Here is a 27,418-nt window from a genome sequence, read left to right as displayed (position 1 = left end):
CAGTCCCTTGGCATACGGAGCCAGCTGAAAATCAGGGTTGAATGTTAAAAAGGGAGCGTATTTAGCGACACTCCTGGCCCCGAAGAAAGGAACTGAGGCGACACGAATCCCCCTGTCCAACACCCAGAAGACGAGACACAAGTGCCAGGGCCGCCAGCAGCTGTTAGGCGCTTTTTGGTGACGCGGCCTCCGCGCGCAGACGCGCTGACGGGCCGCGGCCTCCACGTCGCAGGTTCCGCAAAGGCTTGTGGGAGCGACCGGGAGGAGGGCCAAGATGGCAGAAGCGGTGGAGTCTCCAGGAGACCCGGGGACAACAACGCCCAGGCCCCTGGTGAGCTTGGTATCTGCGACAAAGGGGACCGAGGGTGAGGCAAAGTGCCCCTTAAGGAAGTAGGGTGATGGGCTTGTACTTGAGAGTACTGGAATTCCTTTCTCCCTACAGGCCCTTCCTGTATCGGATGCCAGATCCAGTCCCAACCCTCTACCTGTTCTTTGGGCTAACTGCCCACCCCCCCCCCCCCGCCTCCCCCGCCATTCTCCTCGCCGCCGCCCCCCTCCTTTCCTCGCCTTCTTGTGAAACTCTCATTCACTCTCTCATTCACTTTCCTTTCACTCTCGCCACTTGTCCTTCTCCCCTTCATTTTGTTAAATGCTGAGCTTTAGGCGATTTAAGTATCTTTGCATCTGCTGTCCCCTATTTTATCGAGACTTGTCACTAGTCCTCGATGGAGTAGCAGCATTCTGGGATTAATGAGAGATTGATTCTCATGGGACATTATAACTTGATTATTTATTTGCTCAGTGAACCCCAGTCGTCCTGTTTTAATCCCTGCCCTCCCTTGTCACAGCTCCTTGCAGTCCTCTTCATGATGATCTCTTGCTCCTGTCTCTGCAGAGGACAGAATGTCTATTGCAAGTACTACAAGTCCAAAGCCTGGACATGTATTTAAGAACACAGGGTTTGGAGTTAATGTTACTTGGTCCAGAATCACCCATTCTGGCACTTGTGTGAATTTGGGCAAGTCATTTAATGAAGAGTATTTCTTCATGTGTAAAATGGACATAAAAATACCTGCCTCAAAAAGTTTTTAGGAAGTTGAAATGACATAATTTATGTGAAATGTCTAATAAAACTAGTACCATAACTGAGTAGTGTCAACTCAACATTCTGCCCCCCATCCCACCTCCCAAACAACATTTAGTTATGTCCCAAATAGTGTTTATGAGTAGATGCTCAATAAATAGTACATTCCTTTTCTCTGTTTTAAATTGTCAACATAGTAGAGGACTGACCTGGGAGTCAGGTGAAACTGATTCTAGTTATGGTTCTGCTTACTAGCTTTATTTGTTCATCTCTTCATTCTTTTGACAAATATTTATTGAGCATCCACTATGATCCAGGCACTCTTTTAGGCATGGTGGATACAACAGGGAAAGAGAGTGAGTAGGTCCAAGTTCTCACGGAGTACTTGTGACCTTGAGGAAATCACTCTGAACCCCAGTTTTGCCTTTTGGAAAATGATAGTAAGTCACCACAGAGTCAGAGTACTAAATGAACTAATATAAGCATAGGGCATGGTATGCCATAGTTACAGGAGTTTAGATGTTTTTAGTTCCTGTTTTTCATCTAAACTGCCCCACTTCTCTTTTATGAAGCTTTCCCCCAATTAATTTTAGTGGTTCTGATAACCCATTACTCAGTATCCAATAAACTTCTATTCAGCAGTGTTTGTTGAACTCCCACAAAGTGTAATACACTATGCTAGTTGGTTTAAGAAATACAAGTGGCCTGTCCTTATGGTGCTTACAGACTGGTTTTAGGCATAAGACAAACATACAATGCTAACATAAGACAGTATGTAAGAAAGTTACACATAACATTTTAACATAATTTAAAAGGTGCTATCATGTCTTGTTGAGGTGATGAAGCAGGCAACATGGTAGAAGTTATATTTGAGGGAGACTCAAAGGATGGGTGGGATGTGAACATAAGAGCTATGAATGATTGATTACCTGATATGTGCCAGGATTGTGCTATATATCCTTTGCATATTTTCTAAACTTTATAGCAACTATTTCAGTTAGGTGGTTTTTAGACTGTGTTTTACTTGAAGGTGAGGAGATGAGACTCAGAGAGATTTGATGATTTCCCTAGGGTGACCAGGCTGAAATTTGAACCTGGGTCTGCTTCTGAAACCAAGACTATTACCATTAATGCTACACAGACTCTCATCGGTGAAGATACAGAGGTTAGGAGATACTAATGTATTTGTAGAACAACAGAGAGATTACTGTGGTTGAAGCACAGGGAAGTATTAGAAAAGAAGCCTTAAAAGATAAAGCTACTGTAGTAGAGAGGCAGTATAGAACAGTGGCTTTGTGTGCTCTGGGGTTCAAATTGTCTAGGTTTGGTTCTATGCTCTGTCGTTTAACTAGCTGTGGGATATTGGGGAAATTACCAAAATCTCTCCATGTCTCAGTTTCCCTATCTGTAAAATGGAGATAAAGTAATACAGGGTTGTTCAGTGGATTGAATAAATTAATACACATAAAAGACTTAGTAGAGTGCCTGGCACATAATAATCATGCAATAAGTGTTATTTCCTTTTATTGACTACTATGCTGGGAGGTTTAACAGGCAACAACGTGTCAGTGGAAATTTTTGAGGAGGGAAGGGTTTTAAATCATGAATTTGACAACATAACAAAGGAAAAGTTACCATGGAAAATGCGTGGAATCTAGAATACCATGCAATTGTTGCAGTAGTTCTGGAATGAAGTGACGGCTACCTGGATTATAGCAGCAGTAGATGTGAAGATTTGAGAAAGGCAGAATCCTCGAGCATTTGCAGTGCTAGGAAGAATGTGTCTTAGTGTTTTTCAAACTTTAACATGCTAGCAATCATCTGGGGAATCTTATTAAATTGCAGATTCTCTTTTAGTAGGTCTGAGATGAGGCCTAAGATTCTGCGTTTCTAATAAGCTCCCAGATGGTGCTGCTGCTGCTGCTGCTCCCAGTATCACATTTTGAAAAACAAGTCTATAGATAAATGGGAGGAAAGTGATACCCTGAACAGAAATACAGAAGAGGATGAGGGCCCTAAATGTTGATTCATTCACTTTTGGAAATGTTTAGTTCCAGATATTGATTGACAGACCATCCAGTAGATATCCAGCAGGTAGTTGGACACTAAAATCTGGACTTCAGGGCTCACAAGAGGTCAGGACTAGAGAGATTGATTTGGAATCATCTGTATAGACTTGAGAATATAGAATCTTGGGTAATGCTTGTCTATTGCCTATCTAAGGAGCAGAAAAAAGAGCCGTAATAATCGCTGTAGCCTAGGGTCTGGAAGGATATTGGTCCCAGGTGGACCATGCCACTAAGCCCCTATCTGCCTGCTTGGACCAAGTTGTTTTCCTGCTTGATTTCACCCACCCCAGCCCGCTTGTTGACCTTGTTGACTTCTTTTTCCCCTCAGAATTTTGGTCAGTAGTATGACCTATCTGTTCCCAACTGCTTTCTTAAGGCTGCAGTCCCCACATTTACTGTGTGTTTTTGGCCTGGCCTTTACTTGCTCCCCTCATTGGCCCAAGCCAGGCAGCAAAGTGTGCACATGTGTTTATATGCACACATATGTTTGTATGTGCACAAGCCTGCCAGCACAGAGGAAGGGGAGGAATATGAGGTCCAAGTCACCTTTCATCCTTACCAAGGGGCTAGTCAGAGAGCAAGGTCCACTAGCTGAGGGCCTGGTAGCACTGTCTCATATATGGGGCTGGAGAGCTTCAGATCCTGGCTCAGTTCACTGAGCAATGTTTCTGATTCTCTGGAGAAGAGATATTGAGGAAGGGTTGGGATGAGGGGTGAGTGGGAATCACATGGCACTTTAGTGACTACTGCTGCTGCTGCTAAGTCGCTTCAGTCGTGTCTGACTCTGTATGACCCCATAGATGGCAGCCCATCAGGCTCTGCCATCCTTGGGATTCTCCAGGCAAGAACAATGGAGTGGGTTGCCATTTTCTTCTCCATTAGTGACTATAGTCACTTCCAAAACCAAATAACTGGAGTTAGGCCAAACTTCCCTGGTTAAGGGCCCAGTCTTCCAAAAGATTGGCCACTTCATATACCAGCCACAGGTTTGGAGGTTACCAGGACCACCCTCACTTCTGAACTACTACAAATTCAAGGGTTCCTATGATCAGGCTCTGTAATTCACTAGAATGACTCACAGAACTCAGGACAATGGTATACTTAAAATTACACTTTTATTATAGCAAAAGGGTACAGTCCCAACCAGCAAGAGGGGGAGATGTGTAGGTTGAGGTCTGAGGTAGTTCGTAATACAAAGCTTCCTTGTCTTCTCTCTGTGGAGTAAAGGCAGGACCTTGTTACCCTCCTGATATGTTGATGTATGACAGACAGTATGTAGAATATTGCCAGGGAAACTCACCCACATATCTAGTTTTTACTGAGGTTTCATTACATAGGTGTGATTGACTGGATCGTTTTTTCTTCCACTCCCAAGAGACCAGGTTTGTATCACAGTACTCAAGTGAAGTCGCTCAGTCGTGTCCTACTCTTTGCAACCCCATGGACTGAAGCCTACCAGGCTCCTCCATCCACGGAATTTTCCAGGCAAGAGTACTGGAGTGGGTTGCCATTTCCTTCTCCAGGAAATCTTCTCAACCCAGGGATTGAACCCAGGTCTCCCGCATTGTAGGCAGACGCTTTACCGTCTGAGCCATCAGGGAAGTCCTCACAGTACTCAAACTTGACCTCAATCCTCAAACTTGACCTCAATCCTCTAATCTTACGTTTGGTCTTTTAGGAGTGGCTAGCCCCCTATGCTCGGAGAAGGCGATGGCACCCTACTCCAGTACTCTTGCCTGGAAAATCCCATGGACGGAGAAGCCTGGTAGGCTGCAGTCCATGGGGTGGCTAAGAGTTGGACAGGACTGAGCGACTTCACTTTCACTTTTCACTTTCGTGCATTGGAGAAGGAAATGGCAACCCACTCCAGTGTTTTTGGCTGGAGAATCCCAGGGACGGGGGAGCCTGGTGGGCTGCCATCTATGGGGTCGCACACAGTCGGACACGACTGAAGTGACTTAGCAGCAGCAGCAGTAGCAGGATGATTTCCCATCCTTCCCCCACGAGTAGTGAGGTTTGTCTTTTCCCTTTCCCCAGCCACAGTGGGCCTTCACCTGTGCTCTGAAAACAACAGGTTTTGCTGATCTTCCCCCTTTGGCTTTAAGGCTCTTTTTCTGTAGGGGGGAAGGGTCTGAGCTGGGCTCTCTGCTTTTCTCAGAAGAGGCAGCTGCTTCCCGCCACCACACCTAGATAGTGGAAGTCTGTGGAGAAGAGCCTGCAACTGGATGTGAACTCCCCCTGTGTCTAATGCTTAAAAGGGTGCTATCCTGTCATAACAGTCCACACGTGGTCTTTAGCAGTTCATTTTAAGTTTTAGCTGTATTCTTTACCATCTGTTATGCCCAGTGTTGTTCTCATGGTTTGCTGCAGATGAGCCAGTGCTCATGTTCCATCTCTTCTTGGAAGTGCCTGTTTTTCCTTAGATTTCTTTCATGATACTTGGTTGCCCTAAAACCTCAGCTCTGATGGATTCAAGGAAAATTATGATTTTGTAATTAATCTGGCTTTTTCTCATTGTTCTAGTGGATGGAATGCTCATTCCAGCTTTCTGTATCCTGATTAGAAATCAAACTACAGTGTTGTAAACTCACTTGAGATAGTTGCTCTTTGTGTGGTTATGTATTTAATTTATTTTATTTTTTTATAGTAAGAATTTTAAAGGAAAATAACACATATCAACATATTCTTTATAATTATAAACTTAAACTATGTATTTCTTTTTTTTTAATAGAAAATTATTTATTTAGTATAGTTAGCAGGTTAATTTGTTCCATTTTTCTTTCAGTTTTAGGGACTACTTTTAAAATTTTAATTTTGTTTAATAATTCTGTGAAGTATTTATATGACTTCAAGTCATAAATACAGAACAGTGTGTATTCTAAGAAGCCTAACTTCTCTCCTTGTTTCCTCCACCTTTTTCCCTCCTTTCCTAAATAGGAAGCTTTAAAAAAAACTCTATAAATACTACTTGCATTACATGTGACTTAAGTCACTTTGTGTGTGCATACTCAGTCTCTCAGTCATTCTCTTTGTGATCCCATGGACTGTAGCCTGCCAAGCTCCTCTGTCCATGGGTTTCTCCAGGCTAGAATACTGGAGTGGATTGCCATTTGTTCTTTCAAGGGATCTTCCCAACCCAGATCTCTTGCATTGTAGGCGGATTCTTTACCATCTGACCACGAGGGAAGACTATATTTTCAGGGATCATTTCTAAGTCATATTGCATTATTTATTTCTTATTTTTAAAAGGTAACATTCAGATATGTGTGTGTGTGTGTGTCTGTGTGTATAATATATGTTTGTATCTCTTCCTGTCTTAGATGTATTATACAAACTTTTCTTTACATTCACATTAACACGCCATAATATTGAGGTGAAAAAGTTTGGTTTTATCTGTAAGATAGCCACAAGAAGTGCTTAGTTGTCCTTTTTTAATTTTTAGTTAATGATGTAAGTATGATGACACATTTATAGGAGACTTGGAAAATACAGAACAAGGTTGCATATCAGTTTAGTTCAGTCTCTCAGTCGTGTCCAACTCTTTGCAACCCCATGAATTGCAGCACACCAGGACTCCCTGTCCATCACCAACTCCCAGAGTTCATGCAAACCCATGTCCATTGAGTCGGTGATGCCATCCAACCATCTCATCCTCTGTGGTTCCCTTCTCCTCCTGCCCTCAATCTTTCCCCTCAGTCTTTTCCAGTGAGTCAGCACTTCGTAAAGTATTGGAGTGGCCAAAGTATTGGAGTTTCAGCTTTAACATCAGTCCTTTAAATGAACACTCAGGACTGATCTCCTTTAGGATGGACTAGTTGGATCTCCTTGCAGTCCAAGGGACTCTCAAGAGTCTTCTCCAACACCACAGTTCAAAAGCATCAATTCTTCAGTGCTCAGCTTTCTTCACAGTCCAACTATCACATCCATACATGGAAAAACCATAGCCTTGACTAGACGGACCTTTGTTGGCAAAGTAATGTCTCTGCTTTTGAATATGCTGTCTAGGTTGGCCATAACTTTCCTTCCAAGGAGCAAACGTCTTAATTTCATGGCTGCAGTCACTATCTGCAGTGATTTTGGAGCCCAGAAAAATAAAGTCAGCCACTGTTTCCACTGTTTCCCCATCTATTTGCCATTAAGTGATAGGACTGGATGCCATGATCTTAGTTTTCTGAATGTTGAGCTTTAAGCCAACTTTTTCACTCTCTTTTTTCACTTTTATCAAGAGGCTCTTTAGTTCTTCTTCACTTTCTGCCATAAGGGTGGTGTCATCTGCATATCTGAGGTTATTGGTATTTCTCCCAGCAATCTTGATTCCAGCTTGTGCTTCCTCCAGCCCAGTGTTTCTCATGATGTCATCTGCATATAAGTTAAATAAGCAGGGTGACAATATACAGCCTTGATGTACTCCTTTTCCTATTTGGAACCAGTCTGTTGTTCCATGTCCAGTTATAACTGTTGCTTCCTGACCTGCATATAGATTTCTCAAGCGGCAGGTCAGGTAGTCTGGTATTCCCATCTCTTTCAGAATTTTCCACAGTTTATTGTGATCCACACAGTCAGAGGCTTTGGCATAGTCAATAAAGCAGAAATAGATGTTTTTCTGGAACTCTCTTGCTTTTTCAATGATCCAGCAGATGTTGGCAACTTGATCTCTGGTTCCTCTGCCTTTTCTAAAACCAGCTTGAACATCTGGAAGTTCACGTTTCACATATTGCTGAAGCCTGGCGTGGAGAATTTTGAGCATTACTTTACTAGCGTGTGAAATGAATGCAATTGTGTGGTAGTTTGAGCATTCTTTGGCATTGCCTTTCTTTGGGATTGGAATGAAGACTGACCTTTTCCAGTCCTGTGGCCACTGCTCAGTTTTCCAAATTTGCTGGCATATTGAGTGCAGCACTTTCCCAGCGTCATCTTTCAGGATTTGAAATAGCTCAACTGGAATTCCGTCACCTCCACTAGCTTTGTTTGTAGTGATGTTTTCTAAGGCCCACTTGACTTCCCATTCCAGGATGTCTGGCTCTAGGTGAGTGATCACACCATCGTGATTATCTGGGTCATGAAGATCTCTTTTGTACAGTTCTTCTGTGTATTCTTGCCACCTCTTCTTAATCTCTTCTGCTTCTGTTAGGTCCCTATCATTGCTGTCCTTTCTTGTGCCCATCTTTGCATGAAATGTTTCTTTGATATCTCTAATTTTCTTGAAGAGATCTCTAGTCTTTCCCATTCTGTTGTTTTCCCCTATTTCTTTGCACTGATCACTGAGGAAGGCTTTCTTGTCTCTCCTTGCTATTCTTTGGAACTCTGCATTCAAATGGGTATATCTTTCCTTTTCTCCTTTGCTTTTCGCTTGTCTTCTTTTCACAGCTATTTGTAAGGCCTCTTCAGACAGCCATTTTGCTTTTTTGCATTTCTTTTTCTTGGGGATGGTCTTGATTCCTGTCTCCTGTACAATGTCACGAACCTCCATCCATAGTTCATCAGACACTCTATCAGATCTAGGCCCTTAAATCTGTTTCTCACTTCCACTGTATAGTCATAAGGGATTTGATTTAGGTCATACCTGAATGGTCTAGTGGTTTTCTCTACTTTCTTCAATTTAAGTCTGAATTTGGCAATAAGGAGTTCATGATCTGAGCCACAGTCAGCTCCCAGTCTTGTTTTTGCTGACTGTATAGAGCTTTTCCATATTTGCTTGCAAAGAATATAATCAATCTGATCTCGGTGTTGACCATCTGGTGATGTCGATGTATAGAGTCTTCTCTTATGTTGTTGGAGGAGGGTGTTTGCTATGACCAGTGCGTTCTCTTGTCAGAACTCTATTAGCGTTTGCCCTGCTTCATTCTGTACTCCAAGACCAAATTTGCCTGTTACTCCAGGTGTTTCTTGATTCCCTACTTTTTCATTCTAGTCCCGTATAATGAAAAGGACATCTTTTTTGGGTGTTTATTAGTTCTAGAAGGTCTTGTAATTCTTCATGCTGCTGCTGCTGCTGCTAAGTCACTTCAGTCGTGTCTGACTGTGTGTGACCCCATAGACGGCAGCCCACCAGGCTCCCTGTCCCTGGGGTTCTCCAGGCAAGAACACTGGAGTGGGTTGCCATTTCCTTCTCCAGTGCATGAAAGTGAAAAGTAAACGTGAAGTCGCTCAATCGTATCTGACTCTTCGCGACCCCATGGACTGCAGCCTACCAGGCTCCTCTGTCCATGGGATTTTCCAGGCAAGAGTACTGGAGTAGGGTGCCATTGCCTTCTCCGTAGGTCTTCATAGAACTATTCAACTTCAGCTTCTTTAGCATTGCTGGTTGGGGCATAGACTTGGATTACCGTGATATTGAATGGTTTACCTTGGAAACGAACGGAGATCATTCTGTCGTTTTTGAGATTGCATCCAGGTACTGCATTTTGGACTCTTTTGTTGACTATGATGGCTACTCCATTTCTTCTAAGGGATTATTGCCCACAGTACTAGATATAATTGTCATCTGAGTTAAATTCACCCACTCCAGTCCATCGTAGTTCACTGATTCCTAGAATGTTGATGTTCACTCTTGCCATCTCCTGTTTGACCACTTCCAATTTGCCTTGATTCATGGACCTGGCATTCCAGGTTCCTATGCAATATTGCTGTTTACAGCATCGAACCCTGCTTCCATCACCAGTCCCTTTCACAACTGGGTATTGTTTTTGCTTTGGCTCCATCCCTTTATTCTTTCTGGAATTATTTCTCCACTGATCTCCAGTAGCGTATTTGGCAACTACTGACCTGGGGAGTTCCTCTTTCAGTGTCATATCCTTTTGCCTTTCATACTGTTCATGCAGTTCTCAAGGCAAGAATACTGAAGTGGTTTGCCATTCTCTTCTCCAGTGGACCACATTCTGTCAGACCTCTCCACCATGACCCAGCTATTGGCATGGCTTAGTTTCATTGAGTTAGACAAGGCTGTGATCCATGTGATCAGATTGGCTAGTTGTCTGTCATTGTACTTTCAGTCTGTCTGCCCTCTGATCCCCTCTCTCAGTGCCTACCATCTTACTTGGGTTTCTCATACCTTGGACATGGGGTCTCTCTTCACGGCTGCTCCAGCAAAGCGCAGCATATATAGCAAAGGTTGCATATAGTTCCACTGTATATTACAATTATTTTTAAGTAGATAAACTAAGATTTTTATTTGGAGTTTCAGTATCAAACTCTCAAAAATTAATGAATATACAGAGAAGTGGAAGGATATAGTAGATCTGAAAAGCACTGTGAACCAGTTCACACAACGGTAGGATACAAATTCTATTCACATTCCCATGGACTATAGACTCAGAGACACTGGAACATATCCAGGGCCATAAAGTGCAAAATTTTCATGATCTAAAGGTATTGAAATTATACAGAATCTATTCTCGTGTGCTCACTTAGTTGTGGCTAACTCTTTGCAACCCTATGGACTCTCCAGGCTCTTCTGTCCATGGACTTTTCCAAGCAAGAGTACTGGAGTGGGTTGCCATTTTCACTCACTGTGGAATTATGTTAGAAATCAATATCAAAAGATATTTGAAAATAACCACATTTTTCAAGTGCATTGTGACATTTACAGAGAGAGATTACTTAGACTTAGCTATCGAAAGCTTCAATAAGGTTAGACTGAAAAAAACAGGGTGATTACTGAGAAGAAATGCTTAGTTGTCTTTAACTTCATTTGAACCAATTGTGTTAGCTTGTGACAGCTGTCATATCACATTGATTTTTTTAAAACTTACCAAAATTGGTGAATTTTTGTATAGCCATTTTAATATTGAAGATGGGAGGAAAAACAACATTTTTGGCATATCATGCTTTATTATTTCAAGAAGGGTAAAAACGAAACTGAAACACAAAAAGATTTGTACAGTATATGGAGAAAGTGCTGTGACTGATAGAACATGTCAGAAGTGCTTTGGGAAGTTTCGTGTGCTGGTTGATGCTCCATGGTTGGGTAGAACAGTTGAAGCTGATAACGTTCAAATCAAGACATTAATTGAGAACAATCAAAGTTATATATTATCAGGCAGGAAATCACCGACCTACTCAAAATATCCATATCAAACATTGAAAATCATTTGCACCAGCTTGATTATGTTAATTGATTTTTGGGTTCCACGTAAGTTAAGCAGGAAGAAACCCCAAACTTCTTGACCATATTTCCACATATGATTGTCTACTGAAACATAATGAAAACATTCCATTTTTAAAAACAAATTGTGTTGGGCAATAAAAAGTTCCACACTGCTGGACAGTATCCACAGAAGAGATCATGGGGCAAGTGAGATGAACCACCACCAACCACACTAAAGGCTGGTCTTCATCCAAAGAAGACAGTGTGTACATGGTGGGATTGGAAGGGAGTCCTCTATTATGAGCGCCTTCTGGAAAACCAACAGATTACTTCCAACAAGTACTGCTCCCAGTGAGACCAGCTGAAAGCAGCACTTGGCGAAGTGTCTGGAATTAGTCAACAGAAAATACATAATCTTCCTCAGGGTAACACAAGACCTAAGTTTCTTTGATGACCTGGCAAAAACATAATAAATAGTTTGGCTGGGAAGTTCTGATTCATCCACTGTATTCACCAGACATTGCACCTTCAGATTTCCATTTATTTTGGTCTTTATAAAATTCTCTTAATGGAAAAAAATTTCAATTCCCTAGAAGATTGTAAAAGGCACCTAGAATAGTTCTTTGCTCAGAAAATACAAAGTTTTGGGAAGATGGAATTATGTAGTTGCCTGAAAAATGGCAAAGTAGTAGAACAAATGGTGAGTACATTGTTCAGTAAAGTTCTTGGTGAAGATGAAAAATGTGTCTTTTATTTTTACTTTAAAACTGAAGGAACTTTTTTGCCAACCAGATGGTTCTTTAGAGATATCCTCATTCCTCTTACAGCTGCATAACATTCCATTATGACATACCATGCTTTATTCAACTAGTTCTCTGTTGATGGACATTTGGGCTATTCTCAGGTTTTTTTTTTTATTTTTGCTTTTACAGGTAGTATTGTAATGAGGAGCCTTGTGTATATGTCTTTTTGTATATTTACTGCTTTAGACTCCTGAAAGTGGTGAGCAATCCATATGTAAATTTGCCAGATATTGCCAGATTCATCTTCAGTAGGGCCTAGTACCATTTTGCCTTCCCACCAACAGTGAGTGCTCTTTCAACTCAGCTTTACTTGCAGAGTGTGTTGTCAAACTTGGGTTTTGCCAGTCTAATGGGTGAAGAATTTCCAAGTACTTTTAATAAAACTGTGATCAAAAAGTTGTTTTTTGTAAGTTTTTTGAACAACCTTATTCTTTCTAAAATTTTACTGTACTGTCTTGTTTTTCATTTACCTGCAACCTTTTCACACTAAACATTAGACCCATTGGACCAAGAACCATATGAGGAGGGATTGCTTCTCTTTTCTTAGGAACTTGAAGATTCTAGAGTTTCAGTCGCAGTAATTAAATTTGACATATGAATATAAGAGTTTAAAAGTTTTCAATCTTGCAGTTCACTTTGGAAATGTTATTTGTTCTGTGGTTGCCAACAATCTGGTAAAAAAAAAAAAAAAGGGATAAATATCGTGCTTTACTGTTTCTCTGTTCTTCCCAATTTTCTTTTAGATTTTACATAATGTTCCTTCTTAGCCAGCAGAGGCCACTAGAGCCCACTAAAGAGCAGAAGTGTAAAAGAATCATGACAGTGCTAAGATGTGATCACTGAAAGGTCACTTTTTTCAGTAGTTCTGTAATCTTACTAGCTATGTCCTGTTAAGATTTCATGCTTGAAAGAAACTATTTGAGGCCAAGAAAATATCTATTGTTGTTGTTTTAGTTGCTAAGTCGTCTCTGATTCTTTTGTTTCCCCATGGACTGACCCCCTACCAGGGTCCTTTGTCCATGGGATTTCCCAGGCAAGAATACTGGAATGGGTTGCCATTTCCTTCTCCAGGGGATCTTCCTGACTGAGGAATCAAACCTGCGAATCCTGCATTGGCAGACAGATTCTTTACCACTGTGCCACTAGGAAAGCCCATAAAATATCTATGCCATTTACTTTATAATATTTTTCATCATATTCCATCTCCTTCTTTAAAAGAAACAAGTATTTGAGAATTTTAATTAACTGTACTGTTCAATGTTTGGTGAACTAACACCTTACTTTAAAAACTGTATAAAACCCTATAAAAAGATATAGTCCTGCTCACTGGGAAATGATGTCTTTGGGGGAATCCTGCAGTTTATTACAGGCTTTAAATTTTTTTTTCCCTAACTCTTCTCAGTTTGCAGGCCTTTCTGATATATCTATCTCACAAGACATCCCTGTGGAAGGAGAAATCACCATTCCTGTGAGATCGCGCGTTCGGGAATTTGACAGCTCCACATTAAATGAGTCTGTTCAGAATACCATTGTAAGTTAGATGAGTTGAGAGAATTTCTGTTCAGTGTCATGGGCTAAATAATAGCACTTTGTAATATTTTTGTTTGGTTCACTAATTTTCAGTGTATTTTATTTATTAAAGTTTAAGATTCTCCCCTAGAGAATAATTTGGTACAGCCTTTTTGGAAATCATTTTGACTGTGATGGATATTAAGGAACTTAAAATGTTCATATTTTTTTGAGGTGATAATTCTGTTTCTCTAGGTATCGTATAAGGAGAAAAAATTCAATACAAAGATAATTTTAAAAGAAAAATATTTACACAAAGATGTTTGTTACAGCAGTCTTTATAGTGGGGAAAAGTTGAACAGAAGAGTAATTGGCTAAGTAGATTATGTTACATCTCTGTGGTAGAATGGTTAACAACCATTAAAAATCATGTTTTCAAAGAACTATTAATGACATGAAGAAAATTTTAGGTGAAAAAATTAGGACAGAATTACTTCAACTATATTTTGAGAAGTTAAATGACTGTACCCTTCTTCAAATGTCTTGATTTTTTAAAATCTGACTTCTAGGATTCTTTTGCCAGAATGAATGGAAATTTTGAAAATTAATTGATTTTACATATTGTGAAGAGTGAGGTAGCTTAGGAGCAAGCCCTTTGGCTCTTGTGACCTTATCGTGTTGAACTGAAAGTTAGATGCTGTGTTTTGCAAAACAGATTTTACTAGTGCTATTATTTTCATTTCTTTAAGTAGCATATTAAGAGGGCTATATTTCTCTTTTGCAGTGTTTAAAAAATCAAAATCAACAGAACTGATGAGTGTAGTAAAGAGTGAGATGTTGACTTTAGGAGTTAAAGGAAAAGTTAATAGAAAAAGGAGTTAACACAAAAACCCCACCTCTCTGGTTTGTTTGTATGGTGAAGGAGTTAGACTGGAGTTATGGCTCTAAAATTCAATGAAGGGCTCCTAGGGGGATTGAAATAAAAAAATCGAGCAAATTCAAGGAGCTGCTTGGTAGCCTTGGTCATTACAGTACAGCATATTTTTATCTTTCAGATGCGTGATCTAAAAGCTGTTGGGAAAAAATTCATGCATGTTTTGTACCCAAGGAAAAGTAATACTCTTTTGAGAGATTGTAAGTATGTATGATTTTTGAGGCTTTGCTGTTTTTCATCATACCTTATCATAAGCATTTATAAGGCTTTGTGGTAATAAAACTGATATCATTTTGCAGGATGAAAAATGAATATAGATGAAGGTTTTGAAAAAAGTTAAAAATTGAGGATGAAATTTCAGAGATTGGAAGATTTTGCTTAATATATTGTCCTCATCAATAAATATAGACTGTATATTTTCACCTGCTGTAATAGACACTGCAAATAATATTTCTGTAAATGGCAAACACATAGTGACTTTGTTCAGCCAAGAAACTTAATGATCTCCAAGGGAAAGACAGAATGTTTAAATGTTACCTTAGAGTAATAGCGAATACCCATTAAGGATGAACAAATTAATAGTACTTTATTGACATTTCTACTTTCAGAATGATCCTTGTTGACTGCTTTAAGAATTCCAAAACAGTGTTTGCAGAAAATTATGCTAGTATTTAGAATTTATTCTCAAAATTGTTAGACTTTTAGTTTTTCTTTTCAAACATTCTTGGTTTTTCTTAGTACCCTTTATCCAAAAAAAGGACTCAGTTGTTTGAGAATAGTAACAATGATGTTGGATATGAGTGTACCTTCTATTTTGGCAGCATTTCTGCTGTAACATAGGGATGTCAGATATGTGGCAAATGTGCCATCACTGTGTGGTGATTGGATGCAGTGTCAGAATACTTTTTCAGCAAAGTACATTGTGGGTTGAAGCTGACAGATGATTTGCTACAGCTGGTATATAGTGGAAAGAACATGGACAAATCTGGGTTTTGAATATTGATTCCATCACTAGCTGTGTGATTTTGGATAGTGGTTCCATCACAAGCTGTGTGATCCTGGATAAGACAGTTAACTTTTCTGAGGTTGAAGTTTCTTCCTCACAAAAGCTGTCTTATCCAATGAGATGCCACTTCAGATCCATTAGGATGGCTCTGATCAAAGAAATGGAGAATAACAAATATTGGTAAGGATGTAGAGAAATTGGAACCCTTGTGCATTGCTGGTGGGGATGTAAAATGGTACAGCCACTGTGAAAAAGAGCATGGTGGTTCCTTGGAGAATTACGTAGAGAATTATCACATGATTCAGCACTTCCACTTCTGGGTATATACCCAAAAGACTAGAAAGCAGGAACTCAAAGTGATATTTGTATACCCATGTTCACAGCAGCAGATGAAAACAACTCAAATGTCTATCGGTGGATGGATGAGTAAATGAAGTATGTTATATACACCATGGTATATACCATATATGAATGGAATATTACTTATCTTTTAAAAAGAGTGAAATTCTGATTCATGCTACAACATTGATGAACCTTGGAAGACTTTATGCTAAGTAAAATAAGCCAGACACAAAAGAATATATATTATTCTACTTAGGTTAGGTACCTAAAATAGTGAGATTTATAGAGATAGAAAGTAAAATGGTTGTCAGGGACTGAGGGGATTTTGGGGAGTTATTATTTAATGGGTTGGAGTTTCAGTTTGGGAGATGAAAATTTTATTGTTTACCTAGTAAACATAGTCTATTAGAGTGTTAGGATTGTGATTTTTCTTTTTTTTTACATCTTTTACAAACTTTCCACAGTGGTGTCAAAATTACCCTTTCAGGTAAAGTTATGTACAAGTGAAGTTAAAGTTAGAAGTAGTATGTACCTTTTTTCATATTGTTCGAGGAAGATAATTGTGCTTTAAGCCTTATGTTACTGAACTATTGGTGTATTAATCACTCAACAGCTATTGGTTGAGAACCACCATGCTTAGACCTGATATTGGCAGAGCCTTTATAGTTTTCAAAAAGTTTTCATGTTATTTGTTAATATTTAACCCTATGAAATTACCAATGTTGGGCTGTTTTCTCATTTTATAAGAACAGCAGTTCTGTACTAGTTCAGTGTAGTAATTATGAAAGGGAACCTGTGTTGTAGAGTAGAAAGGACTTTGTAGTAGGAATCAGAAGATTCTGATTTTGTTTCTAGGTTCTGGTCCTACCCCCACACTTAACTGTTTATATTAACTTGGGCACATCGCTTCTTCTCAACTTCATTTTTCATATTTTTGAGATGAGTCTGATTATACTTGCCTTGTCTAACCTAGTCTCCGATTGGTGAAGTGACTTGGGTTTAGTCTTCTTTTGCACTGTGCAGGGTGGGGCAGTTAAGTCTTCTGACTCCTTGCCTATTGGTCTTTAACAATAGCTTGCTGGAATGTGGCTTAGTAGGTGGTGTGTGTGTTAGTCACTCAGTCATGTCTGACTCTCTGCAACCCCATGGACTGTAGCCCACCAGACTTCTCTGTCCATGGGATTCTCCAGGCAAGAATACTGGAGTGGATTGCCATTCCCTTCTCCAGAGGATCTTCCTGACCCAGGAATTGAACTCTGGTCTCCTGCATTGCAGGCAGATTCTTTACTGTAGTAGCTGAGGAGAGGGGTGATTTGTGTTGTATGAAATGAGCAAAATTTAAAAAATATATGAAGCATTCAGAATTGGGGAGCAGAGAAGGCCAATAGAGGGATAGGAGAGGTGGAAGGTTGGGCAGACAGAGAAAGCCTTGATGTCTGAATGCCAAGAATGGCAGAATAAAAGACAGAAAATACTATATGCCTGTGTCTTAACAATTTTCTGTCTTTTCCTTTCTTGTAGGGGATTTATGGGGCCCTTTGATCCTTTGTGTGACGCTTGCGTTGTAAGTACTTGTATTTCCTTTCTTTGTCATTTGAGATAGACTAAACTTTTTTCATGGAGTTTCAAAATTGAAGGGGATTTTGACTGAATTTTTCATTTTGGACTTCTTTGGCAAATTATACTCCTTATGCATTTAAATCTAAAAAAATCAAGTAGCTTTCTATATCAGTTCAAAGAGTGATGGAATTAAAGATATGAAAATTATGCCCACCCTCATTTATCAGTGAGTTCTTACCCTGTTTTAGTAATTTCTATAGTTACTATTATGTTTTAGTCATTTCAACATTTATTCACACTCATTTACCTCCCCATCATTAAGCTAAGTGAATTAAGTATCTTAAAGGTTTAAGTACTAAACAATTAAAGTAGTATTTATTTGCAAACATAATTCTTTTAAAATTTTACTAAAAGTATAAGATTAAATTAGAAGTGGTTGAGTTCAAAGCAATATCGTGTTTCACAAAGTGTTATATTTTCCATACTCATTGTATGTAAAGGGGAAGAGGACAGAAGAAGGAAAGCCAAAGTTCTGCTGGAGAGGGTAATATAACCACTGGTAGAGTGGAAAAAATACTACACTAGGATCCATTTCTGGGTTCTGATCCTAACTTTGCTATCAGCAGAGTGACTTTGGGTCTCTAAAAAAAACTTCTAAATACCTTCTCTTATCCCCATAACAAGAAGTGAATATTTTTCTCCTCTTTTGACAGACAAGCTCAGGTTCAAAGAGATTGAGGACTGAACTAAACGTCACGTAATCAATCAGTGGTAGACCTGGAATTCCACTTCACATTTCCTTGACTGCCCATTCTCTACCTCTGTGATTATTACACATCTCTTCCTACCTAACCTCTCTGGGTTTCCTTTTCCATATCTATAAAAGTAGATGGTTGAGGGTCCTTTCCAGGCCTAACCTATTGTGATTGTAGATTCAAATTTCTTACTGGCTTCTGTAACCCTTTTTAAATGTAAAGTCAAGTGCATGGTAATTTAGATAAAAACGTGGAGTGCTCTATCTTATGCTTTTAATAACCATATCAAGGGACATAATCCAGTGCCTTGATGTAAGTGTTTATATTAAAAGCTCTGAGCATATGCTTTTTTAGTTTTGAAAGATTAGAGATTATGGAATTTAATCCTGCTTATTTGCAAAGAAGAAAATCAGAGTCCCAAGACATCAAGTGATTTGCTCCAGTTTACATATCTGGTGACAGAATTAGGATCAATATCTGAGTCTCCTGCCTTCCAGACCAGTTAATCCTCTTTCTATCATACCATGCTGAAATAATAGGAGTTCCAGAGAACAAGTGATCGGGGCTAGCATTCTTCTCATCACATTGTCAGGACTTGAAGTATGCAGAACCATAAAATACAAAAGCCTATGCTGGCAAATAGCATAGCAGCGCAAGACTTAGGGTGTGATTTGTCTATACCTTGTAATAAGAAGAGGTTGTTAAAAAAGAAATTTTGAGGTGATGTTATTCTGTTACTGAAAAAAATGACACAGAGTAGAAGTTCAAAATTCAAAACAGTTTATGTGTTAAATTCTTAATAATTAAGTGACTGCTCAATTACTCAAAGAAAGCCTTTTAGTGATAATCTGTATGCTTTGATTTTTATAAGATCAACAACTAAATAGATAGGCTGTTTGCATTTTTAAATGCCAGAACTATAACCTTAACCCAAGAATTACAAATTCAAATGTGTATATGCATGCATTGCAAATTGGTGACCAAAAACCCTGGTGAAAGAATCTGCTGCTGTGTCAACTGCACCTGATAATTGCCATGTAGAAATGCAGGCCCGGTGATAGAAACTCTTCTAATTTTTTAAGAAAATCCAGAAATGCATATTTTTATGTGAAATCTCCCAATTTTAAAATAACATCAACTTGAATTTAAGACCTTTTAAAAGTATTATATGGACCAGCAACCTCATGTCCGTGAGTCACACTTAGCCCTTCAGTTTATATCCTCTGCTTAACCAAAAAAGGTCTTCAGTAATCCATTTAAACATTCCCACAGGATCAAAGGGAGCATCCCTTGTAGTCCTGAGGGATTTGGAATTTGAAATAAGGGAGCCTTGCCATATACTTGAGGCATTTTCCTTTTGTACAACCTATAAGAGATCTTCAGGTAAGATATAGAGCAGCACTGTGATTCAAAGTTTGAGAACCCGTACCTTAACTGTGTTGCTCTAAATAAGGTTAGGCAACTCTCATGCCATTTCCTTGTCACAGAATGCTTCAAAGAGGCTCTGTAGATAGCGAAAAAGATGGAGGGCCCCAGTTTGCAGAAGTGTTTGTCATTGTCTGGTTTGGTGCAGTTACCATCACCCTCAACTCAAAACTTCTTGGAGGAAACATGTGAGTATTATTTAAATGCATCCTTTTTCCATTTCCAGGTTGCATATCTTAGATTTTTTAAGGAAGTCTGGCTTGTTATGTATTTTTCAAAAATAAAAATCAAAATAAATGAGAACAAAAAGAAAGTTCTCTTAAAGACACTGAACAGAAATAACCTAGTTGAATTAAATTATGTTAAATTATCTGGGGTCCTTTGATAGGCTTCAGATGTTCTCTCTCCAGCCGCTAAAATTATGTGCAGCACATTTTGTGTTAGAAGATTACATTTGTCTTTGGGAACAGATGCCCCATGGCTTTCAACAAATGCTCAAATAGGTCTATAAACCAGAAAAGATTAAGAAACAAAATCTTAGCAGTTTAGTGGGAGAAAGAGGTCTCTAGGAATTAGAGTAGATCATCTAGGTCCTAAATGGCTGACTGTTAAGGCATTTAAGTAGAGAGGAGGAGGGTATGGTGAGAGAAAAACTAAGGCATATGTTTAATACAGAGGTCTATCCTCATAAAATCAACATTAGGGTATAGGTAATATCTATCTGGAGGAAAGTAATGATCCACGATACATAGAAATCTGTATAATAAATTGTATCATGATATAGATCAACTATATTTATGATCTTTATGGATATATGTTGTTTTTTAGATCTTTTTTTCAGAGCCTTTGTGTGCTGGGATACTGTATACTTCCCCTGACAATGGCAATGCTGGTTTGCCGGCTGGTACTTTTGGCTGAGCCAGGACCAGTAAACTTCATGGTCCGGCTTTTTGTGGTGATCATCATGTTTGCCTGGTCTATAGTAGGTAAGAATGTACTTATCTCTGTGGTAGCAGAGCAGACTGAAAATATGGGTTAGAGACGATGACCAGATGAGGAGCAGTGTAACTTATAAGTCACGTTAGTGATATGATTCTTGCTAATGTTATCCATAGAACCATCTGCTCTCAGTAGGGATAATGTCCATCTTATCTGAGTTGGCTGTCTGGACTTGTGAGATGTGAAGTCACATCTTTCTTATTTCTTCAATCTTTAAATAATGGATAGGGTTGGGAAAGGAGATTACACTAGACCTAGCTTAGTCCTGGCATATAGGAAGCATAGGTGACTTGAGAAATGAGCCTTTTCCAGACAAATTAATCATGATAATATTTAACATTTACTGATTACTTATTGTAAGCCAGGCACGGTCGGAAGTACTTGACATATGTCATCTCATTTAACCCTCACAACAACCATAATAAATAAAAACTGTGTTATTATTGGTCCCATGTTTATAGATGAGAAACAGACACAGAGAGGTTAAGCAACTTGCCCTAGGACATATAACTAGAGAATAGGGGAGTCAAGTGTCAAACCCAAGTAGATCACATACCTTTTTAGAACTTTACTATAGCACCACCCAGTATAGGTTGTTAAATATCATTACATAGTACTTTTCTGCTTCAGTAGAAAATTCTGCTAAAGATTAAGGAGAGCCTATAGCAGTGGCAATGAATGCTATTTATTCATTATTTGTACATCCCTAAAATTTTCTTGAAACCCCACCTTAAACTGAAAGTGTTCACTAGCTTCTTTTTAATGGGATAGATAGGCTGCCTAATATTTTTGTGTGCAGTAACATCTCTTTGTTTTAGAAAATGGTTAAAAGCCAAGAAGTGATCCAAACTAAGGTTTGGGAATGCCAGAATTGCTTTCCCAAAGACTATTAAAAAATTTCCTGTGGAAGAACCCCTCATTCCCTCACTTAAAGTCTGATAATTTACTGTACATGTAGTTCTAAATAGCTTAGTTATCCAGTGTCCAGGCCCACAGGGGTTCAGCAAGTAGAATCTTAGAAGAGAGAGAGGTACCTGTAATTCAGCTAAAGTGTATTAAGCAAAAACTATGTGTCAGGCATTGTGCTAGGATGGTGTCTATCCTCTTGAGTTCACAATCTAGGCATGTAAACATTTAAGGGCCATGAAGTGTTCCAGGTGGGCAATAGAAGTCTGTGCCAGGTATAGTGGGGACACAGAAGAGATAAGTGGGCAGTTCTACCTGTGGTGGTAGGATGCCAGGTGGTTGTTCAGCAAAGATTTCCTTGAAGGATCATTATTGAATAAAAAGGTGAGTAGGTGTTTCCTGAATGGTCAAGAGGATTGGCATCTAAAAGAGCTGATAGGAACTTCCCTGGTGGTCCAGTGGTCAAGACTTCATGCTCCATATGCTTGGGGTTTGATCCCTGGTCAAATAACAAAATTCCCCATGCCACAACTTAGAGCCTGCATGGTGTAACTAAAGAGCCCACATGCTACAGTGAAGAGCCCACACGTGGCAGTGAAGATCCAGTGTGCCACAATTAAGACCTGGCACAGCCAGAGAAATAGGTAAATAATAAAAGAGTTGATAATAAGAACAATTACTCAAAAAATACAACAGTGTGAGACCATTTGCCATAGGAGCTTTGTAAGCCTTTTTAGCACAGTTCAGTAGGTACTCATAAAAGTGTAAGAAACCCCTTTTAGAAGGATTTCTATCTAAAATGGTTGGAAAGCTTTCCATACTTGAACCAAGCGCCTCTCACCTGCTGCCAAATGCGGTTTTAAGGTCACAAATATAACTGAACTTGTAGTATATAATTCTGTGTCCCAGACTATGCCAAGCACATTCAAGTTTAGTAAATGTTAATAGTTGTGACACTCGTATTAAATATTCCTTTTGTTTTGTTTTGTTTAGCTTCAACTGCTTTTCTTGCTGATAGCCAGCCTCCAAACCGCAAAGCCCTTGCCGTTTATCCTGTTTTCTTGTTTTATTTTGTCATCAGTTGGATGATTCTCACCTTCACTCCTCAGTAAATGGAAATTAAAAACCAGGGAATTCAGAATTCATCTCAAAGATGCAATTCACCATGAAGCTTTGCCTCTGGCCCTCTTTTGTCTATTTTGGAGTTACTTGGTAACTGGGTGTGTGAGGTGATTAAAAAGGAGCCATAAAGCACCGTCACCATTTATGTAAGGAGCTAATGTTTGAAAAGCTGTCCTTTCCCTCTTAATGTTATTTCTTTAAAATATGTGTGCATAGTACACACAATATAATGCCTCCTAAGGCATGATGGGATCACTGTGGTTCATTTGGGTGACAGCCAATGACTTGGAAAGCAACATGGATTCATTCTGCAAGTTGAATAGAGTTGGTAACTATATTTTCAGTTTTGAGAATACCAGTTCAGGTGCAGCTCTTAAACATATTGCCTTATGACTATTAGAATATTCCTCTCTTTCATAAATAAGAAGGGATAGTCTGTCTATTTTATTTCTCTTAAGCTTAAAAAGACAATGACAGAGGTTGGGAAGGGGGTTCATAGATGTGGGAGGAGAAAACATGCACTAACCAAAATTCAGATTTTGATTAGAGACAATTCTGCACTTGTTGCTTAAAAAAAAAATCAAAGGACATCTAAAGCATAAGTTTTTTTAGTCTTTCTGTATAGTCACCTCTCTGCCATGTTAAATAGCAGCTCAGTGACACTTTAATTTTCAGTCTTACTCCCAAGTTCTGCATTTGCAAGCTAAGATATTAGCAGTGAACATGTGATTTTTCTTCGACTGAAGCTCTTGGTGGACCAATGCTTGAACTTACCCAAGTAGAAGACCTCAGAAATTTAGATTGGTAGGTCCCTGATGCATATTATCATGTGGGCACCTTCTATTCAGGGTAGAATGAGGCAGTTTGGATACAACATAGCTGTAAGGAATTTCTTACTGTTCTGTGTAGTCTGGCCTCTAACTAGAAAGTAAAGCTAAATCAGAAGGCTGCATTCAGCCATATGAACATGGAGAGATTTAGTGTTCTGATGGCTGATTGACAGAACAGCTAGGTGCTTAAAGCATTACATAGGATGAGTTGAGTTTACACCTGCCACCTTTTCTACTAATGGGCTTAGCAGTTTTTTGATTAGGTGTGTTTTTCAGGTTGGGAAATAGCAGTTTATTTTCTTGGTTTTAGACTTTATTTGTAAAGCCAGTTAGATTTCTTTTAGACAGTTACTTTTTTGCACATGTGCACCTACTTGTATTCTCAGCTGTTTATACACACAAGTCTGAAGGGAGCAGAGTGTCTGAGATCGGCTGATTCAGCTAACTGGGGCTCCTTTAAGGTAATATGAGCTGCTGCCTTCTGTAAATTGCACAGTGAAGAACTCTTAATAGACAAAGATTAGAGTCAGGCAGAAAACATTCATTGTAAATATACAGTTACTTATAAAGATAGCAATTTCTTATTCCACATTTTTTTTATCATGGAATTTAAATATTTATTCATTTGTATTTGAAGATGACCTACACATAGATATGTAATGGTAAAAGCATATTTTCCCTATCCCATAGATTAACCAAGACCAAGTGAACAGTACTAGGACAAATAAGTCCTTGGAATGATATTCAATTACAGAGCATTGCAAAGTTGGGTCTGTATGTCCCAGTCTTGTCCAGATATTTTGGTTATGTATTTGTTTCAATTTCCCTTTACAGTTTCAAAATAAATCCTGTTAGGACAAAGCCAATATTTCATTCTTGAACCGGTAAATATTTATATTTTGAAATATTTTGAAACTGGTTCTAAGTTTGAAATTGGTCCTAACTTGTCATCCATTTCCACTGTCTGAAATTTTCTAACTTCTCACGAAACACACTCTCTTCCAAAGTTGTTTTATAATCTGTCCCAATGATTATAATGTAAAATTGAAGAAATAATTGTGCTTCTTAAAAGGGAATTAAATACTTAACTGAATTTTACTCAGGCTAAATATTTGATCAGAAATTCCTAAGGGCACAAGTTTGGTGGGGGTCTGTGTGTGATTGGGGGTAGAGGGAGGGTATTACACATATTGGGTGTTAAGGTAACTTGTTCTGTTTTAATCTGTTGGTTTTGGGTGACTTAGGGAATAGTTTTATTTGAAATTATCTTTCTGAAAATGAGTGGTCAGTTTGAGGGTATAAATAAATATTAATATATGCAAAAAAAGTGCATTGCTTTCTGTCACAGAAGACCTGAATATCTGAAAGTCGTAACCCTCAAAACAACTTTCCCTGATTTGCTGCAGAGGTACATGGATAATTATAGAAAGCAAGACCAGAAGGGAAAAGGATTCAAACAAAGGAAACTCTGTTCCAAGAATTGGAAGGTTTCGTGTTTTAGATGAAATTCAAGTGTGTGAGCATCATTGCCTAATGTGATGCATTACTGCCATTGTGGTTTATCACTTGCTGCTCCTACTTCTGAGATTGACTGTTTCATATTCTTTTAGCAATAGGAAAGGCAAAGACTGGATTTAATTGCTGTTCAGATTATAAAAAACTCAATTGATGCAAATATCTTTATGTAGTAGTGTTAAAATTCAGTCACTAATTGTCAGATCTTTTGCCTTTTGCCTCTTAAGTGACTTACTGCGTGAGTTGAGTTGTATCTTTTTGTTGTGTTGGGGATTTTCTTTTGGGAAAGGTGAGGGGAATCACAGGGCATGGTAAACATTTTACTGTTTGTTTGTTATTTTATAAAATGTTCCCCAAAAAGTGATTAGAAGGCTAGTAAGCATATATTTGAAAGTTTAACTGTGTACACTACATAATCTAAGCACTTACTGTGTTTTGACTTCTTGTTTATTCTTGGAGATGAAAATGAAAATCTCCCATCGTTTCAGATTCTTGGGTAGCATCAAGTCATTGAAATTTACCTAAAACCTATCACAATATGATCAGACATCCATTGCATGCAGTTATTTTATTCTAGAGTAGAATACTGAAATTGTGATTCTTAGTTAAACTGTTCATTTCTCAAACAATTTGGATAGAAATAAACGTGTGAATGTTAATCCATATATCATATATGTAAAATAGAAATACTTTTCTGGATTCTGTGGACTTTTATTAAAAATAATTTCTAGGGATTTACTTAGGCCATAGGATGGCTAAATAATAATGTGACAATAATATTACTACTAATAATAGCTAACATTTATTGGGCACTTACTGTGTACCAGACACTTCTATTTTTTTAAGAATTTTTATAACATCTTTATTGGGATACACTTTACCACAAAATTCACCCTTTTAAAGTAATGTACAGTTCAGTGATTTTTCAATATATTCACATAATAGTGCACCTATCACCATTATCTCATTTTAGAACATTCTATCATTCCACAAAGAAACCCCATATACATTAGCAGTCACTCCCTTTTTCCCTTTTCCCTACCCCCTGGCAGCCATCAATCTTCTTTCTGTGTCTGTTGATTTGGCCAGTGCATCTCCTCCAATCTTCAACATAAAGTGGTACAATCCTTATTTTGTTGTTGTTGTTCAGTCACCAAATAGTATTCGACTCTTCACGACCCCATGGACTGCAGCATGCCAGGCTTCCCTATCCCTCACCATCTCCCGGAGTTTGCTCAAGTTCATGTCCATTGAATTGGTGATGCCATCCAACCATCTCATCCTCAGTCGCCCTCTTCTGCCTTCAGTCTTTCCCAGCAATATCAGGGTCTTTTCCAAAATCCTCATTTTACTGGTAGAAAATTGAGGGACAGAAAGATTAAGTAAATTGTCCAAGGTCACACAGTAAATTGATTTAAAATAGGAAAACACATTATCTGAGATCATAGTAGGACAATAGTTTTGAATTGCATTGTTATGCATATGAAATAAATACACCCCTTCCCCAGGGTATGTTCCCCATTATTAGCCATTACAACCTACAGCTGTAGGTGGTCAATAACTTGTTCTTTTTCCTGAGTACTGGAGCAGTACATTAGCAGCATCTGAGAAAAACACAAGAGCAATTGTACATTGGAAAGAGTTAGGTTTGCTGCCCTCACTCCTTGAGCCCCACCCTCCTTGCACCACCAGCCACACATATCCCTCCCCTTTAAGGGATCTTAAGAATCTTAAGAATCAAGTCTTAAGAATCAAGCAGCTTCTGCCTCTTTGTTTTATTTCTTCTAGAGGGATAGTTAACACATCATAATTTAACTTGTCTATTCATGTGTTTATAGTTGAGATGCCGCTGGTCACATACAGTACCAGCTATATTCCTAAGACGTCAGAGAGCAGTAGTAGTATGAGAATAGAATTCTTTTCTACTTGGGTAAACTAGGTGGGAGGGAGAAATAACACAGTAAATAAAGGTTTTGCCTTAATGAAGTTAGTGTTCCAGCCTCTTAGGAAGTGGCCACATTCTGCTCTTGTTCACTCTGTTCTCTTTCAGAGCCTTTGTACTTTGCATCATCACTGCTGGTATTTCTTGGTCCTCTTCAATATGCTGTTTTAATCCTCATTTTTCCTATAAAGAACCTGTGAAAAGAATAAATCTGTAAAGTGATTTGTGAATATTAAATGTACAAATAAAAAACACTGGAAAAGAATTTGCATGTGCCTTTCTTGTGCTGAAAGGCAGGGGGATATTTGCTGCATAGTGTTTTCAGATATACTGTCATCAGAAAATATCGAATGCTGTATAGGATTGCACAGCCAGCAAGTTAGAAAGGAAGTCACATTTACTGAGCAAAGAATATTTACCCAGTGCTGGTTTTTTTTTTGTTTTTTTTTGCTTTTAAATTTTTTGGCCACTCCGCGGGTATGTGGGACATCCCTGACTAGGGATGGAACCAATGTTCCCTGCATTAGAAGC

At 38.7% G+C, this 27,418-nt stretch overlaps 1 protein-coding gene across 2 annotated transcripts; it reads left to right on the top strand.

The window, feature by feature from the left end:
* Positions 1-27,152, top strand: YIPF6 (Yip1 domain family member 6). Of its 2 annotated transcripts, XM_005899247.3 has the most exons (7): positions 11-331; positions 13,445-13,573; positions 14,607-14,685; positions 17,355-17,397; positions 19,636-19,761; positions 20,402-20,559; positions 22,472-27,152. In XM_005899247.3, the coding sequence occupies exons 1-7, from the start codon at positions 275-277 to the stop codon at positions 22,588-22,590; spliced, it is 711 nt and encodes a 236-aa protein (XP_005899309.1). In that variant the 5' UTR covers positions 11-274; the 3' UTR covers positions 22,591-27,152. The 2 variants fall into 2 exon arrangements, with proteins under 2 accessions (XP_070222762.1, XP_005899309.1); XM_070366661.1 differs by lacking the exon at positions 19,636-19,761 and having other exon boundaries at positions 1-331.
* The last annotated feature ends 266 nt before the right edge of the window (positions 27,153-27,418 follow it).

This window comes from Bos mutus, chromosome X, assembly GCF_027580195.1.
Source record: "Bos mutus isolate GX-2022 chromosome X, NWIPB_WYAK_1.1, whole genome shotgun sequence".
NCBI classification, from domain to species: Eukaryota; Metazoa; Chordata; class Mammalia; order Artiodactyla; family Bovidae; genus Bos; species Bos mutus.
This window is presented reverse-complemented; position numbering and strand designations above follow the sequence as displayed.

Coding starts and splice junctions, on each gene's coding strand:
- YIPF6 (XM_005899247.3), top strand. CDS start 275: ATGGCAGAAGCGGTGGAGTCTCCAGGAGACCCGGGGACAACAACGCCC. Junction 332..13,444: donor CAACAACGCCCAGGCCCCTG/GTGAGCTTGGTA, acceptor AACTCTTCTCAG/TTTGCAGGCCTTTCTGATAT. Junction 13,574..14,606: donor AGTCTGTTCAGAATACCATT/GTAAGTTAGATG, acceptor TTTATCTTTCAG/ATGCGTGATCTAAAAGCTGT.